General features: G+C 50.0%; 1 protein-coding gene across 4 annotated transcripts in view; it reads right to left on the bottom strand.

The window, feature by feature from the left end:
• TSPAN11 (tetraspanin 11) overlaps positions 1-18684 on the bottom strand; it is a 71526-nt gene that overhangs the window by 37395 nt on the left and 15447 nt on the right. For all 4 annotated transcript variants that reach the window (XR_011255321.1, XM_069581496.1, XM_069581495.1 and 1 more), the window contains exon 3: positions 3054-3148. Coding sequence is in view for 3 of the 4 variants with exons in the window: in XM_069581496.1 (XP_069437597.1) it covers positions 3054-3137 (84 nt within the window). In the remaining variant the exon portion in view is untranslated. The remainder of the gene's footprint in view (positions 1-3053; positions 3149-18684) is intronic.

Genomic DNA, 18684 nt, shown 5'->3' with positions numbered 1-18684 from the left:
TTATCGTTGACCAGAAAACCTGGATGTCAGCTCCAGCTCGCTTATCACAACAAGACAGTAAAGAGGAATCTGAACTGACTGAGCCTGCTCCCTGTTGGTGACAGAGGTACGGTCACCAGGGCTGATCCGAGCATTGCAAGGGATGATCCACGGAAGGTCTTTATCCAGGGGAGTCCCCACAAATCCTCCCACTGGGAGAACCTGGGCTCTCTTACTCTCTCCCAGCTGGATCTGGACGGTGTAGCAAGGAGATGCCCGGGGCAGGACCACTGTTCTGACGAGGAAGTGTTTGGATTGTTCACCCCAATCAATCTGCCTCTGCCGTCTAGGGCACCTTCCGTGGCTGTGCTCGGGGTGGGGGGAGGGGCTGCTGCTGCTGCTGCTGCTAAGTTGCTTCAGTCGTGTCCAACTCTGTGCGACCTCATGGACTGCAGCCCACCAGGCTCCTCCATCCATGGGATTTTCCAGGCAAGGGTGCTGGAGTGAGTTGCCTTGCCTTCTCCAGGGGGAGGGGCAGTGGATGGCAAATGCGGGTGTCTGGGGACCCTCCCTAGTGCTCTACACAGATTCTATGGGGAAGGGGGAAGAGGTGGGGATCTCTGGGGGGCGTGGAGAGCACTCAGAGTGCTGGCTCTGATATGCGTCTTATGAGAGGGGCTGCTCCGAGAGGAGGACCGGCCACTAGACTCTGGGGTGTGTGGGAGGGGTCCTTGTGGACAAGATCCCTCCCTGGAGAATTCTTGAAAATTCCCAGGGACTCTGTGTGCCGCTGAATGCATGAGGCTGGGCTCTGCCGTGGGAGAAGGAAGACCAGGGGTCTGTCCCATGTCTACTGAGATCGCAGGGAGTCTGGGGGACAGATGCCAGAACCTCAAAGCTTGAACCTTTGAAACTGACCATCCCCTACATGGGGAGGAGACTTGGCTGACTGAGTCCCTGGAGGCCTGCCATGTTCAGCCAGGCCCCCAGGGCAGGGGTATTTTTAACTCAGAGCAGGAGGTCTGTGTGGGGGGAGCTGACTTTGGACTTTTGGCCTCCAGAATTATGAGACAACAAATTCCTGTTGTCTGAGGCCACCCAATTTATGCTGCTTTGTTAAGGTTCCTCAGCAGCCCAAGACAGTGAGATACTGGGCCAATTTTTCCTTATTTATATTTTTCAGTATTTTAAGATTATTAAAGTAGATACATCAGACTTTCACGATCAGGAAAAGCATACTTCTTCTTTAAAAAAAACCCTCACTCAGCGAGTATCCTAAACACCCCACTGGATTTATCTCTGGGAATGGGAAGTGTCTACACCCACAGAGCACACTGATCACATCCACGTGACTTTACTGTTCTACTGTCTTCCTCTATACAACTCCACTATTCCAGGAAACACTTGCCCAGGAAGATAAAAGGTGCAAATAAAATGAGTTTATGGTCTATTTCAGCAACTTTGCATTTAAACAAGTATCAGCTCATTCAACTTCTGAATAGACAGCATCATGTGTCTCCTCTCCAAGACTCTTTGAAACCCTTGCCTCGGTGTGTGCACCAAGCCTTAACTGTTGCGCCAGGACCCTTCCCCGTATTAAGCAATTTCATTTGTCTTAATGAAAGACCGAAAAGGCAGACACAGCCCATCTCTGCCTCTGTCTTTCCGAGATGCTTCCAAGACTGCATCTTTTGCCATGGCAACAAGGAAACCTAGCCCAGCCTCATCGGCAGGTTGATCTGGTGGCATTTGGGGGCCTTCTACATCTCATGTATCCAAAATACTGCACTTATTGAGTGCTTTCTGTGTGCAGAGACAGAATCAAGCACTTTACATACATACACCATTTCAGGGCATTTGTGAAACACACCAATAAAAGATAAACGGAGGCACATTCAAAATCTGAGGTTGATTTGAACAAAACTCCATTTGAATCTAGGTGGCGTCCCATTGAGCAGTTGAAAAGGAGCTCTTAGAGACGTATAACATGAATGATTTTTCCAAGCGGAGGGAGGGGGAACAAGAACATTATTCAGGTAAAAATGCAGGTTTGTCACTGCAGAGCTAATTTGTGTTTAGCTGGGGATTCACTGGAAGGACTGATGCTGAAGCTGAAGCTCCAATACTTTGCCCACCTGATGCAAAGAGCAGAATCATTGAAAAGACCCTGATGCTTCAAAAGACTGAAGGCAGGAGGAGAAGGGGGTGACAGAGGATGAGATGGCTGGCTGGCATCACTGACTCAATGGACAGGAGTTTGAGCAAATTTCGGGAGACAATAAAGGACAGGGAAGCCTGGCATGCTGCAGTCCATGGGGTCGCAAAAAAGAGTCGAATACGACTTACTGATGAACAACAACAGCCTTAGCCAGCACAGAGGAGCTGCTCACAGCAGAGCTGCCCACGCTGCCCACATCCTAGCCCTCCAGGTCAAGTGAGACCATCTCACAAAGTGATACACACACTCCAGGATCTGGCTATTTTGGGCACCTGATGGTATTCTGCTCCCGGTTACCCGGAGAGTTGTCTCAAGTGCGCAGACTCCTCTGCTCCCAGAAGACCTAGTCTGGGCAGTTTCCTGGGGCAGGGTCACTATGGAGACCATTCCCCAAGCACAGAGGCATCCTGCCCCCCGCCCTGCCGTCCTCCACCCCACCCCAGGACTTGCGTCTCTCTGCCTCGGGCCTGGAGAATGTGAGTCATAAGAGGCAAATGGGCTTCAAACACAAAGAAGCAGTAATTAGAGGCCGTCACACTTCCAGCCATGCCCCGGGGCCTCGACCTATGGCTGGGAAGGCAGAGTGGACCCTGCGGGCCGAGGATGCTGGGATACAAGTGAGGCCGAGCATCCTTCTCTCAGAGGCCATGATGCTGCCCACGCCAATCTGTGGGTTGAGACTTTTGTTCCCCCTCAGTAACAAATGCACACATTTGCTCTCAAGCAGGCAGAGTTTGCTTCTGAGTGGTCTTTGGAAAAGAAAAAAATCAATGCCATAGTGATAACTCACAAAACAGCAAAGATGACTTGACTCACTCGGTGCTGGGGTAGGGGGGAGCATGCTGGGTGCACTTACCCAGAAGAAGAAGTTAAAGACGAAGAGCAAATACTTCAGGTAGACGGTCAGCCAGTCATCCTGCTCCACCTTGTAATGGGCCATGGCTGCTGGGCCTGCAAAAAAGACACATGTGTGGCCAGGGCGTCCAGAGAGGCAGCCTCGCCAGCCCAGAGCCAGGCTCCCCAGTGAGGTTCCTTTTAAGGGGCTCCCAAGCCTGTTTGATCAGGGGCTCTGAGGTTGGGGGTGTGCAACCCTGAGCAAAGAACAGAAAAACCCAGAGTCCACTGGACATACAAAGGAGGTGACCCAGACAGAATTTTCTAGGCCTGTGGATCTTGGTTTGGCTCCTCTGACGTAGGTCTAACCTGCAAGTCTTCTACCAACTTTGCACCGTCCTGATGTATTCTTTTTAAACAGGCTTTTCTGGTGGCTCAGATGGTAAAGAACCTGCCTGCAATGCAGGAGACCTGGGTTTGATCCCTGAGTCGGGAAGATCTCCTGGAGAAGGGAATGGCTACCCACTCCAGTATTCTAGCCTGCAGAATTCCATGGCTGTGCTGGCTCTTAGCGGTGATGTGTGGGATCTTTAGCTGTGGCATGTGAACTCTTGGTTGTGGTATGTAGGATCTAGTTCCCTGACCAGGGATAGAACCTGGGCACCCCACAACGGGAATGCAGAGTCTAAGCCACAAGATCACCAGGGAAGTCTCCAGTCCTGTTGTGCTCTTACTCTCTGCCCTGTCTCAGCAGGGTTGCCAGACACAAGTGCATGAATACACACAACACACACACACACACACACACACACACACACACACACTCAGTGCACCTGCTTTGCAGTGGAATCCTGCATCATTTGAATAGGACCTTTGCACACGTAGGTGAGGTGTGAACCTCAAACCAGAGCATCATGCTTGGAAAGGGCCTCAATGATCCCCAGCCCACCTTGCCTGCCCCTGGCACATCGAGTTTCCCAAGAAGGAAGTGGGTCAGCGGGCTGAGGGGCTTGGCAGGAGGAAGACAAGAGCTCTGGAGCCCGGCTCCCTGGGTTGCAACCCTGATCTGTCACAGCCATGTGAAAATCTGGGTAGTTAGGGAACCTCTTGTCCTCCGTGTCCTCATCTGGACAGGAGGAAATGATGACGATGCCTGCATGGCGGGATGTCTTGCAGACTCGATGGGATAGTCTCTGTGAGGGGCTGATCATAGTCCCCAGCACAGGGTAAATCTCGGTTGGCTATTTTGATTACTTGGGACACGGATTAAAACCAGGACGCCAGCCGTAGAACTCCTAGTCTTTGCCCCAGAGCCATGCTCCCTCCCCTAGTCCTGATGCCCACCGGTGGGCTCCTTGGGCACTGGCGTCAGTGAGATGAGAAACTGAAGGGTCCCTGTGCCTGGTGGTCTCATTCGCATCTAAGTTCCAACAGCACACACATGCTGACACTCAGCGTAGCTGCTCCTTAAGGAATCGCCCCTTTAGGGGGACCTCTTTTATTCCAAACCCAGAGCAGCAAGGCCATGGTCTGCCCACCTCTGTCTCCTTCTCCCCAGTTCCCACCACTGTCCACTCGGGCTCTTCCCCCACCACCTTGCCCACGCTCGGTGACTGGTACCGGTCCGACCCAGATTATTTCCTCCAGAGCCACTGCTCTGTGATTTATTTTGAGCTCAGGGGCTCCTGAGACAAGGCAAGAGGAAGAGAGAAAAGAAGAGGTGGCTGTCTTATTTGGGATTTCTATTTGCAGACCTCAAATAAGGTAATTTAAGACTTTGTCTTCTCGTTAAAAAAAGACAAAACCCATTTTCTTCCAATTTAGTCTGAGAGGTAGGGTGGCAGAAAAAATACAGAAGGAAGCCCTATAAAAAAGTGGCTGGAGTTGACTAGGTGACTGACCCGGGAGCTATGACACAGTCACCATGTAGGTCACTAGGCGGGTCCCTAAGAAGGGACCCCCTGGGCCAGTGGGCTCGGCCTCTCCTGTCTGTATTCTCCTCTCCTATGACTGGTCCTTCCCTCCCAGCCGAGGCCCACTGGGTCCATGCACCAGAGCCTTCTCTTGACCTGCAAACTGAGGTATCAGGATACTCTGAAGGAAACTGTATTTTTAAGAGTTCAGGCAGGTGACAGGATTTAACTAAAACCACACATTGCTAATGGCAAAGTTTCAGCCACTAGGGGTAGAGAAGACAGAACCACTAGGGTCTGTGGAATGTCAGCATCAGTAGAAACCTCTGGGCTCACTTAAGCCAACCTTCTGCAGAAGAAATGAGGAAATTAACACACATCTGAGTTAAGTCACACATTTTAACATAACCTCTCTCAAGTCACATGGCTAATGGTTTCCTATCCTCCCTGCTGTGCGCTCCTTCCATGGGGCCCTCCCATCTGTGGGGCCCTCTGCTGGGGGTGGCAGAAGTCCCCAGAGAAGTATCAGAACCAGCCTGGAGCCAGATGCCTGGATGCGAAATCTAGTCTTGTCATTTCCTGGCTGTGTGACATGGAGCAAGTTACTTAACCTCTCTGTGCAGCTAACACCGAGCATTTATCACGTGCCAAGCCCAGGACTAAGTGCCTTACACACATGATCTCGTTCCAGCTACCCAACAGCCCTATGAAGTAGTAGTTGCTGTTGTTCAGTCGCTCAGTCGTGTCTGACTCTTTACAACCCCATGGACTTCAGCACACCAGGCTTCCCTGTCCTTCACCACCTCCTGGAATTTGCTTAAATTCATCATCGACTCAATAGTCGATGATGCCAGATGGATGAGATAGTTTGAAATAGAGTTATTCTCATTTTGCTAGATAAACAAACAGAGGCTCCAACAGGTTAAATAACTCATCTGAGTTACAGAGCAAATAAGTGGTAAAACCAGAACAGAACGAGGAGCTTCTGACTCAGCCCAAGCCCTTATCCACCATGCACTGCTGTTGGGACCAGAGCTGCCAGGGGAAGGGAGCAAGGAGGACTGAGGCTGCTGGCTTTCCTAACACCTGTTCCCCCTCAGCCTTAGGACCAGAAGCCCCCATTTCAGTTGGGCACCTGGCCACCTGGAGCAGATGACACTTCCCAGCCCCCCTCCCTGCTGGGTACTGCCAGGATTAACTGACGGCAGAGGGCACGGAAGCAGAAGCAGTGTACGCACCTTCTTAAAGTAACATTTTTGGGTGAATGTTTCCCGTGTGTTTGAGAAGGTAAACCCTGTCACTGTGAGCTGCCATAGTTCTGTAGTCATCAATTAGGTCAAACTTGCTAGCTGTGCTTTTTACAGCTTCAGTCTCACTGATTTTACGTCTGCTTGCTCAGCCGCTACTGCTGCTGCTGAGCCGCTTCAGTTGTGTCTGACTCTGTGCGACGCCATAGACGGCAGCCCACCAGGCTCCCCAGTCCCTGGGATTCTCCAGGCAAGAACAGTGGAGTGGGTTGCCATTTCCTTCTCCAATGCATGAAAGTGAAAAGTCAAAGTGAAGTCACTCAGTCGTGTCTGACTCTTCGCGACCCCATGGACTGCAGCCCACCAGGCTCCCCCATCCCTGGGATTCTTCAGGCGAGAGCACTGGAGTGGGGCGCCATTGCCTTCTCTGCTGCTTGCTTTACTGACTCTTAAAAATGGTATATCAGACTCTCACTAGGACCATGAACTTGTATTTCTGTCTTCAACTCTGTTTATTGTTTTCTTTAAACATTTTTTATTAAAATATAATTGATTTACAATGTTGTGTTAGTTTAAGGTGTATAGCAAAGCGATTCAACTATATATATAACAATACATAATATATAATAATATTATATAATAATATATGTACTAATCTGAAAAAGAATATATATACATATATATGTATCAGTTCAGTTCAGTCGCTCAGTCGTGTCCAACTCTTTGCGACCCCATGAACTGCAGCACTCCAGGCCTCCCTGTCCATCACCACCTCCCAGAGTCCACCCAAACCCATTGTCCATTGAGTCGGTGATGCCATCCAGCCATCTCACCCTCTGTCATCCCCTTCTCCTCCTGCTCTCAATCTTTCCCAGCTTCAGGGTCTTTTCAAATGTGTCAGCTCTTCACATCAGGTGTTCAGCTTCAACATGAGTCCTTCCAATGAACACCCAGGACTGATCTCCTTTAGGGTGGACTGGTTGGATCTCCTTGCAGTCCAAGGGACTCTCAAGAGTCTTCTCCAACACCACAGTTCAAAAGCATCAATTCTTCGGTGCTCAGCTTTCTTTATAGTCCAACTCTCACATCCATACATGACCACAGGAAAAACCATAGCCTTGACTAGATAGACCTTTGTTGGCAAAGTAATGCCTCTGCTTTTTAATATGCTGTCTAGGTTGTATATACATATATATTCTTTTTCTATACATATATATATTCTTTTTCAGATTATTTTCCATTATAGGTTATTGCAAGATATTGAGATAGTATATATATATATATATTTTTTTTTCTTTTTCAGGTTATTTTCCATTAGAATTTATTACAAGATATTGAGCATAGTTCCCTTGCTATACAGTATGTCCTTGTTGGTTAACTGCCGGGAGCCAGCATGGGGAATCCCGCCTGTGGCAAAGGTCATGAGGAAAGGGGCCTGACAAAACGCAAAGGCGGGATCAGGCCTCACGGGTCCCCTTGGATTTTCTTGAGCTTCTACCCCCAAAACCAGAGTCTGCCTGCTTTACTGTGTTATGCTTTCCACCCACTCTTCTGGCATTAACAGGGGGCTGTCCCCCCACCACCTTTTTCTGGAAAAAGTTAATTTAGAGCTTTTAGATAATAAGTCTCCTGGGCATAATAAGAGTGTTTCAATCCAAAAACCCCTCTGATGGCTTTCTAGCCTGCCTGACAGGTTTGTCCAGACTCTTACAGCTGCGCATGTGATTATTTGCGGCCTCATGACTGGACTTCGAGAGGCACAGGAAGCTTAAAACATCCTAGGAATGTAGGGGCTTCCGAGGAGTCAAAATCATTAGAATAGGACTGATTAACGGTTTCATTGTTGAGCCAATACTTGCTGCCAAGTTTTCATATCTTTTATTTGTTGATATAGTTTGTATGTAGAAAAAACAGGTAGTAGCCCCGGTATTAGCAACATTAGATCTTTGAGTTAAGTACTCTCTTTGTTATAACCCATTGCACCTTTGTTCTACAGGAATGTAACTTTATTTAGTACTTTGAGGGTGATACAGATTAAAGAGAAAACACGTCAAGGGAAAATGAGTTTTCTGGTTGATAGACATTTATCTAGGAAGAGAGCCATAGAAATGTTAACAGGCCCCCTGGCCAGAAGATGATGTAAAACCACCTAAGACCTTTTGTATATGGGAAGGTATGCAAAAAGAAAGCCTGGTCTCAGTAAGGGTCAGTTATGCCCCTGCATAACTCTGCATATTCCATTATTTCTCTATGTACAACTTGGGGTATATAAACTGCTTTTGAAAATAAAGTTGTGGGTCTGGCACCAATGCTTGGCTCCCCCTTGTTGTTCTTTTCTCTCCTTTCAGGCTCTGGATTCCCATCTGAAGCACAGAGGCTCTCCGAGTCTACTTATTTGCCCTGGCTTCCAAGACCCACGCAAGAGGGAGCCCAAGGTGGGGCACCCTCCGCTATTCAAGTGGGCGCCGGTGGCCTACGTAGATGGTGCAAACTCCTTGTCTCGGAGCTTTATTAGTCTCCTGTGTAAACCAGTTATTCAGCCTCTATTCTCCACTAATTTTCCTACTACACTATTCTTTCCTAATCTCTCTTTATAAATAAATCTCTCCTCGCCGACTCCGTCCCCACTTTGAATTCCCTGGATCCACCGGGGCTGGACCCCGGCAGTAAACTCTGTTCATTTTTGTGTCATATATCTTGGAGTGTATATAGATTTAGTGTTGTGATATCATCTTGATGGATCAACCCCTTTATCATTAGTAAATGCCATTCTTTATCTCTAGTAATCAGAAATATCCTTAAAGTAAGGCGAGGCATGTCTCTCTTCACCTCTTCCTTCTTCTAGCAAGTTGGAATGCTGATGGAATGGCTGGAGCTCAAGCAGCCATTTTGAGCCATGAGCTGGAAACCGTGAGTTGAAAAGAGTAGAACAATCAGTTTAAAGAGCCTGGATCTCAGATGATTTTGGAGCTGCTACACCATCTGTGGGCTGTTCACCTCCAGACTTAGTTTATATGAGAGAACAAAAAACTGATGGCTTCTTTAAGGTATGTGTTTGAATATTCCATCACCCACAACTAACTTCAGCCTGGTGTGGTGGATGGAGTGGTAAGCACAAATGTCTGCCAGAGAATGCGAACAGGGTTGCTGAGGATGGGCAGTGAGATGGGCTGTAATGCTGGGCACTGGTCACCAAGCTCTTCTAACTGTATACTCATCACTAAAATGTTTTCAGCACACCCCATAAATATGTATATTTATTTATAAATTTTATTCATGGATTGTTGTCAATCTGTATAACAAATACCATCAAAGCTTTTTTTTTTTTTAAAGATGAAAGTAATTAGGAACAGAATCCTAAGTAGATTGTCTGTCTGCACTTTGGGGCCCACTGGTACGGGCTGTAAATGGAGGGATGAGAGGTGTACAGGCAGGCAGGAGTCAGACCACGGGCAGCCAAGCCCTGGAACTTGGACTCACATCCTGAGACCCACAGGAAAGTGCTCAGTGAGGCGGTCCCTTGATGAGAACCGCATTTCAGAGAGAGTCCTGGGGCAGGGGCAGCACAGGGCTGGGGCTGCCTGGGTGCTTGGGGAGACCAGTTAAGCAGTTGGTACAGTTGAGGCTGGTGTCCAAGAGAAAGATGGCAGGGTCTGAACAGGCCAAGGGCAGTGGGCTAGAGAGCAGGGGGCAGACACTGAAGGCAGGTACGCATATAGCCAGGAGGCTGTGGAGGAAAGATCCTGGGAGGAGGAAGCAGCCTTGGGGAGACTGATTCGCGAGGGACTGGGCCGAAGGAGAACAGGGGAGCCAGAGGTGGGCCATGGGGCCAGTGCTGCTGAGACAGCCAGTCCCAAGAGCCTGGCAGGTCTCACCTTTGCCAGAGCAGCATCAGCGGAGGATGCTGAGGGGTAGGGGTCCAATACTGGGGGCGAGGAGGGAGTGGAGATCCAAGGTAGATATTTTCAAATGAGAAGGCAGGGGAAGCAGCTAGAAGGCCTAGTTAAGGTGGAGAAGTGTTTCTGACTTTGTAAGAAAGGGTGATTTGCATGTTCATCTCATGGGGAAAGATGCCACCGCCACCACTAAATCCTCCTGGCTAGTGACCAGGGATGGGGGGACAGGCTGAAGGCGGGTGGGTGGGCCTGAGTGGTTCCAGATGGGCCCGGCAGGCAGCCGGCTTAGAGCACTCTCTTCCCTGCCCTCCTTTCTCCCTGCTTTCCTCAGCCCTCCCCTGTGATTAAGACCATCTCCTGGGGAGGCCCGTAGTAGGGGGTGGGGTGGGAATGGGGCAGCAGCCCCTGGAGAGGAAAGCAAACCCCAGCTGCCTGATAGACTTTCTCCTGCCCCCCTGCCCCGCTGCACCCCCGTCCTCCACCCCCAGTGACTGGAGGAGCCAGGCTTTGGATCATCTTCCAGAACCATTTTCCCCTGAGCTCCAAGGAGTGTCTCGTGATTTCTCAGAAACAGACTCATCTTCTTAAGTGGGTTTCATTGGGTGGGCAGGAATCAATGGGAGGACGCTCCTGTAAGGGGTACGAGATAGACAGTGGTGGGGGAGGCAGGTGGGGCAGAGACCCTCCCTCCCCTCAGGGGATGATAGTCAACTGTGTCACAGGATCCCAGAAAGTCCTGTGGGTATGAGGAGGTGGCCCTGCCTCCTTGACCCTCGTTCCTGGTGGCTCAGATAGTAAAGAATCCGCCTGTCAGTACAGGAGACCTGGGTTCGATCTCTGGGTCGGGAAAATCCCCTGGAGAAGGGAAAGGCAACCCACTCCAGTATTCTTGCCTGGAGAATCCCATGGACAGAAGAGCTTGGCGGGCCCCAGTTCATGGGGTCACAAAGAGACGAGTGTGAATTAGCAACTGAAAAGAACAACACAATAATACACTGTCTGTAATATACTCTCTACTCCCGGGGTCTCACCAACCCCTTATTCTCTGATGCTCCTGTGAGCCCTAGCTCAGACTGGAGGTGCCCTGAGCCTCCATCTCTCAAGTGGAGAGATCCCATGCTTGGGGTGTAGGGGAGGCTTGGTGATTCTAAAATAAAAACGAAACCAGTATATTTGCTGTGGAAAAACCAGCTCCACCCTCTCCCATCAGTTAAATAAGTGCCACTTTCCTGCTCTGGGTTCTTGGTCAACAAAAGGTCAGGCCTGCGTGATGGTCAAACAGTTGGAAAGGAAAAAACAGTCTAAGTGGTTTAACGTGTAACTGAATATAGGCTTGGAATGAACCGTGGCTGCAGCCGCTGCGTGTGTGGTCCTGCTTCACCCTCTTCCCTCTCTGTTTCATTTCCACACGCCTGACCTAGTCCTGGTGGGTGGACCGTCCCTCTGAAGGGATCCGAGAAGTGGGGCTCCCTCAGGCCTCCAAGAGGGACAGCTGGTCAGAACCCAGCATTCCTGACTTGGCCCCTTTGAGAACTGAGAAAGCTGAGTCCCGGGGTGGGCTGGGGGGGTCACACTGTGGCCAAGGTCACACTGCAGATTAACGGCAGGACAGAGAGCTAGACTTTTCGCCCCATGGCCACCAAGAGGATTATGATTGGCTGATATGCTTATCATCATCAACTGTTGCTAAAATGCTAATAGGTGCTTAGGGGCTTCCCAGGTAGCACAGAGGTAAAGAACCTGCCTGCCAAGGCAGGAGACGCGTGTTAGATCCCCGGGTTGCGAAGATCCCCTGGAGAAGGGAATGGCTACCCACTCTAGTATGCTTGCCTGGAGAATCCCACAGGCAGAAGAGCTGGTGGGCTACAGTCCATGGGGCCACAAAGAGTCGGACACCACTGAGTGAGCAACAACAATGACAGTGCGTGGCAAGCTCTGCACTGAGTGCTGTGTGTGCACTAACTGGTTTAACACCGAAAGCATCCACGAGAGGATTATCACCCCTTTCTCTGGGCAGGAAACCGAGGCACAGAATGAGAACGTGGAGAGGGATGTGGGAGTGGGAGCAGATGTTCACCGGTCTGCGGAAAGTTCTAGTTTCGGCCTCTTGTAACTGCTTCCAGCTCGGTGGTCTCTAGCTGAAGCTGAATGGAGGGGTGTCACCGGGCATGGACCCCAGATGGGGACCGCAGGAGGGGGCGGGGCCGCTGTTCTCTGATCCTGGCACCAAGACCCCAAATCGCCCTCCTCCCTGCTTTCCCATCTCCTTGACCTCAGGGCTGAGGGTCGCCAGCTGTGAGTGCTACAGCAAGACTTCGGCTAGCCTGGGGCTCTGGGTGACCACCGGCCTGTCCTGTGACGTCATCGTGTTCACTGTGGGCAGGTAGGGCTGCAGGCGACTCTTCTGGACCACACGTAGGTTCAAGCGCTACTTAGAGCATCATGTGGGTGGTGCCAGAAGTGAAACTTGAATTAAAATCCCAACACCAGAGGCACATATTTTCCTAAGTACGGGGCTTTTTTTTTTTTTTTTTACTTCATTTGCAAGTACCCCTGCGTATTCAATGGATTATTCGGGGCTGTGCTCAAAACCTAAAGCAGGTGGTTTGTCTGCCTTCTGAGTCTCTGCAGCGATACATACACAGTCTTGGAGGTCCTGCCTGTAGGCGAGTATCACTCTTTGTTGTTTTTACTGAGTCCTTCTTTAAAAAAAAAAAGATCGCCGTCTGACCCAGGAAATGGGGACTTCCCTAGCACTTACGATAGGAATCAGTGAACAGGGAGGGCTTCCCTGGTGGCTCAGTGGTAAAGAATCTGCCCGCCAATGCAGGAGACAGGGGTTCGATCCCTGATGCAGGAAGATCCCACATGCCTTGGAGCAACTAGGCCTGTGAGCCACAACTGCTGAGACTGTGCTCTAGAGCCCAGGAGCCACAACTGCTGAGCCCATGCGCCACGATTACTGAAGCCTGAGCACCCTAGAGCCTGGACTCTGCAACAAAAGAAGCCACTGCAATGAGAAGCCCGAGCACCACAGCCCACAACTGGAGAAAAGCTTTGCAGGAGCAAACATGCAGCACAGTCAAAAAAAAAAAAAAAAAAGAATCATCGAACAAACAAGAACAGTCGGCAGATTAGAAGATGCTGGTGTGACTTTCAGCTGTCACCTATGACTGTGTGACCCTGGGCAGGTCATAGGTGCTCTTGGGCCTCAGCTTTCTCACCTGTCAAATGGGGCTGATGCTGGTCTGGCTTTGTCTCCCGTGCAGGGTGGTCATGGGGATCACATAAGCGGAAGAATTTATAAGAACTGTGTGTACTATGATGACAACCTCAGTGCCGTGCCAGGGTGAAGGGATTATTACAACCAACGCCCTAAGAGGTCTTTGATGAGGAACAAGGCATGGGTAACCTGATAGAAAATGTCAACCAGAGGCCGTGTATCTGGCCGCTGGAGATACAGGCTCACGGCCTCTGCACCTAAGCCCACTGCCCACTAGTGGGGGTCACGTCCATGGCCGTGACAGGAGACCTTGTCCTCAGCTGCTCAGGAAGAAGCACCTGCAGAAAATCAGTCCCCTACTTTGACAAAGTTGATTGGTCCAGACGTGACAGTCATTCAAAAGCAGGGAGCATAAATATTAATAATATTTAACTAAGGCTACTATTAAGATGAGCCTCTAAGTCATGAGAGTCTATCAACTAACCTGCGGTGGAAGCATGCAGGGTAAGAATGATAAAGAATTATACTCTCTATAGATTAAAGGGAAGTCAATTTGAGCTTATACATTGAAAGGCAACTGAGCTTTAAAGGGGATGTTTCGGAGAAGGCAACGGCAACCCACTCCAGTACTCTTGCCTGGAAAATCCCATGGGCGGAGGAGCCTGGTAGGCTGCGGTCCATGGGGTCGCTAAGAGTCGGACACGACTGAGCGACTTCACTTCACTTCACTTTACTGAGGATTATACTAGAAATAGTATGGTTGATACCAGTAAAGAGCTCCTTAGGTCTCTGTCAACTGTGTTTAATATGAACCTATAAAATATGTATTTGCACATTATTTTTCCTAGACGTCCCCTTCTTATCTTTCATCAACATCTCTATTTCTAAGCTCTCTTTCACCCAAATATGTTTCTATGTGCGATTTTTGTGCAACCTCCTGCTGGATGGGTTGGTCTCAGTTTCACTTGAAAGGCTTCCAAACTCTGACATGGGTCATCTGAAATTTTCCGGTTTGTAAGGACATTCTGCTTAAAAGTGTGGCAAAAAAACCCCATTTTTTCCTATACTTTTTAATACCCTTCTCTTAAAAGGTAGATATAGTTGAATGTTATCACTCATTTGTATTTTAGTGTGAATTTGCTAAATTGGATGATTTCCTGTTTTACCAAATTTTAAAGTTGAAGTTCGACACATATATAGTAAGGTGCAGAGATCTAAGTGTATAGCTTGATGATCTTTTTCAAAGTGAACAGATTCATTTTAAGGCTATGTATTTTCCTCTGAGTACTGTGTTGGCTGCTTTCTGCACATTTTAATTCGTCATATTTTCACTATACATTTCAAAGTATTTTCTAATCTCCACTGCCATTTCTTTTTTGATCCAGGATTATTCAAGTGTTGCTTGATTTTTCAAACATTTGGAGAATGTTTCAGTTGGGATTTTCTTGCCAATTTCTGGCTTGACTCTACCGTGGCTTGAGAATATGCTCTGTATCATTTTAGCCCTTTGAAATTTGTTGAGACTTGCTTTATGGCCCAGAAAAAATCATTTCCTGTAGTGAATGTTCCACATGTATTGAAAAGAGTGCGTACTTCTCAGTTTTGTTAATTACGTTTTAAAAACATTTATTTCTACTGAAAAAGAAGGGGGAAAGGGGCAAGGGTTTTGGTGAACTTTAAGCACCTCATCTCCATTCTTAACACAGGAAGATGCTGCGAAAGGAACACCCTCTGTGAGGTGGGAGAAGGCGCTCCAAGGCAGGGCTGCAGCCTGGGGGACCCATGGGTGGGGCTCCACGGGACAGTGTAGCAAGGCCTCTGTCATCAAAGCAGGGCTAATGAGGTCACTAAGCCCCGAGAGGGGTGGCTATCACCTCTACTGATTCCCTCCATAACCCTTCTGTCCCTCTGCAGGATGTAAGGAGGACTAGCCTTGGCATCTAGAGACCTGGGTACTGGTTCCATCTCTGTTTCTAACTTGCTCTGTGTCTGTGGGCCTTGATTAGGTGGAGCTGGTGGTAAAGAACCCACCTGCCAATGCAGGAGACATAAGAGATGCAAGTTCGATCCCTGGGTCAGGAAGACCCCTTGGAGAAGGAAATGGCAATCCACTCCAGTATTCTTGCCTGGAAAATCCCATGGACGGAAGAGCCTGTCGGGCTGCAGCCCATGGGGTTGCAGAGAGTCAGACACGACTAAAGCAACTTCGCACATAAAACTGCAATGACTCTATACCCCTTACTGAGGTGGGTAAGGCTGAGTCTCTAGCCTAGGCCTTATTGCTGGCATGTAATTTCTGCCTCACCTGAGGCTCCGTGTATATGATCGTGTGCTTACACATAACAAGGGCCAATACTTACTGATCCCATACCAGGTATGGTCCCAAGCTCTTTGGAAGTGTCCCCTCTTTTAATTCGCACAGTAACCCCATGAGTAGGCATAGGCATTACTCCATGTGACAGAAGAAGAGAGGGAGAGAGAGGGGACAGATTCTGCCTGGGCCACTCGGTCAGTAAGCAAGGGGTGGAATTCAGTCACGCAGTCTGGCTTCAAAGTGACTCCTCTCGGGGGCCGATGTGTTCCAGTTTGCCCACCCAAGGCCGGTTTCATCAGACAGTCCTGGTTCACACCGATTACCTTGACATGAAGATTGGCAGTACTCTTTTCACTTAAAAAACTATCCCGACGTGGATGTTCAGTCCTGGCTCTTCACCCGTATCTTACATTGTGTGTCAACAATGCTCAACATTCCTCAAGCCCCCGACTCTTTGGCCCATCCCCTCCACACGCTGTAGATTTCTCCAGCCCACAAGCTCTGACATCCAGCCTCACCAATGCCACAAAGATGCATAAGGCATTTCCCCTAACCACAGCGCTGGCTAAGATTTGAGCTAAGTCTGTATCCTGAACATGCTCCTGGCACCCAGTGCATCACTGGATGGGGAATGGATGGATGGATGGACATATGCACCAAAGAGCCACGTGAAAGTCTGTGCCTGTAAGAGTGACAGAACTATGTCTCCCAAGTTCCCCAGGATGCCTGGGTCAAAGACGCTGAAAAGGGAGAAGCGAAGCTTACAGCATCCTTTCTGCGCCCTGATGCACCCGAGTGTGGAAGACATTTCGCATGGATGGTTCAGCACCAGCCCAGCACCTCCCGCCAGGCCTCCTGGGACGTCCCACCCGAGCCACCGGGTGCTTCCTCCCTCCTCTCTAGGCCACCCTCTCCTTTCCCTCATCTCTCAATGCCAGCCCCAGCTGAGAAACACAGTCCCAGATCCACGGTACATCAAAATAGAAAAGCTTTCTGAAAATAATCCAAACACGGCACGAAAGGGACCTGGGACCAGGACATACCCAGGGACCTGGGACCAGACATACAGGTGCTCCCTAGAGGAGGCTGACCTCAGATGAAACCACAGGTGTTGAAAATGGACATGTATCAGCTCCTCTCCGACCTCCATGTGCTCTCTTTTCCCTGCACTGGCTTCAGCCCATGGGTATGGCTCCCTGGCGGAGGCTAGGAAAGCCCACAGCCCTGAGGGCAGCCCCAGGGGGCTCTCAGGCTGACAAACCCTCTGGCTTCCTCCCCCTCCTACTGCAGGAGGCCCAGCATCACAGCAGTAGTGGCTGAGCTGTTAGAGGTGCGCTGAGCTGGGAAGTAGCTCATTAAATAAACAAATGCCAGCTCCAAGGGAGGCAGGTCATCCTGCTCTGTTCCAGAAACGGAAGCTTTCCTAGTCATGGAGATGAGCTGTTTTAGGGCCCGGAGAAACCATCTCCAGCCCCAGCGCCTCTCCCAGAGTCTGGCCAGCAGTCCGAATCCCAGCCTCCTCTAGCTTTGGTCCTCAGCAGGGCCAGGCCTTCAATGGTCTTGATGGTTCAGCAAAGCAGGTGCCATCATGTCTATTTCATAAATGAGGAGGCTGAATCTTTCCCTGACACACCCGGGAACCAGGTCCTGGGGCCAGGGACATCAAAGTCCAGGCCCCTCAGGTCTGGGTTTTCCGCGGGCTTTGAGGGGAGGAGAGGAGTTGCCTCCATGCAGAGTTCACTGCCCTGTCCAGGCTTGGCCCCCGGAGCCCGGACACACCTCCTGAGAAGCCTCGTGCAGCGAGGATGGAGGCTCACAGGGGGCCTTTCAGGGTGGGTTCAGGGTCTGTAGGGCAAGCAGCAGCGGAAGCAGAAGTCCCCAGAGCCCAGGCTGTGGGGCTCTGCAGAGGGGAGTCACGGGGGTGGGATACAGCCAGGCGTCTGGCCCCCTACCCCCTCCACTCACCCCAAAGTCACTTCTAGTTGCCAAAGCCAGAGGCAGCATCTCAAACCCATTCTTCTTCAGCTCTGCTGCCTTTGACCCATCTCACCTTCCCCTGGAAGCTCGCTTTCTGCTGCTGAATTCAGGGCTCTTCTGTCTCCTGACCCCTCCCCTGGCTCTCCTTAACCCACCTGCCACGATCCCACTCCTTCTGAACCTCTCACTGCCCACATCCTGCCACAGACCCACCCACATCTCTGGCTGCAGTGGGCTTCTCACTGCTCCTATATCTGTTTTCCCATCTGAGAGGAACTCATTAATCTATGAATTCATGGAACCTCACTGTGTGATGCGCCAGGTGCTGGGATGAAAGATGAGAGGTGACTGAGACAGCCCCGACCTCGCAGAGACCACAACTGGGGAGTCAGACACATGGGCATCACTTCCACACCATGCACAAGGCTCAGACAGAAACGCGTGCCTGGGGTGCTGAGGAGGGAGCCCCGGAAGAGTGCTCAGGATCAACGGGAATTTAGCAAAGAAGGTGCAAAGCAGGTCTATGCCAGGCTCAAAACTGGCCTTTATTCTGGAAGCATGCGGACACCACTGGACCTTCTGACTCAGGGGATGACAGGATTAGGGTCACTACTTAGGAAGTTAAATTAAGTAAACCCAAATGGTTAAGCAAGCTATAAAGCAGAGCCTGGGGGGATGAGCATTCACTTAAGCGAATTCTCAAAATCACCCGTGGGCCCAGGTATGTGTTTTGTTGACTTCTGGTGGCTCTGTAAGGTCATGATAGAGACCGTGGTATTAGGAAGGCCAGTTCAGTCCAGTCACGCAGTCATGTCCAACTCTTTGCAACCCCATGAACTGCAGCATGCTAGGCTTCCCTGTCTATCACCAGCTCCTGGAGCTTACTCTTACTCACGTCCATTAAATCAGTGATGCCATCCAACCATCTGATTCTCTGTCGTCCGCTTCTCCTCCCGCCTTCAATCTTTCCCAGCATCAGGGTCTTTTCCAATGAGTCAGTTCTTTGCATCAGGTGGCCAAAGGATTGGAGTTTCAGCTTCAGCTTGAGTCCTTCCAATGAACATTCAGGACGGATTTCCTTTA

Source organism: Ovis canadensis, chromosome 3, assembly GCF_042477335.2.
Source record: "Ovis canadensis isolate MfBH-ARS-UI-01 breed Bighorn chromosome 3, ARS-UI_OviCan_v2, whole genome shotgun sequence".
In the NCBI taxonomy this organism is placed as follows: domain Eukaryota; kingdom Metazoa; phylum Chordata; class Mammalia; order Artiodactyla; family Bovidae; genus Ovis; species Ovis canadensis.
This window is presented reverse-complemented; position numbering and strand designations above follow the sequence as displayed.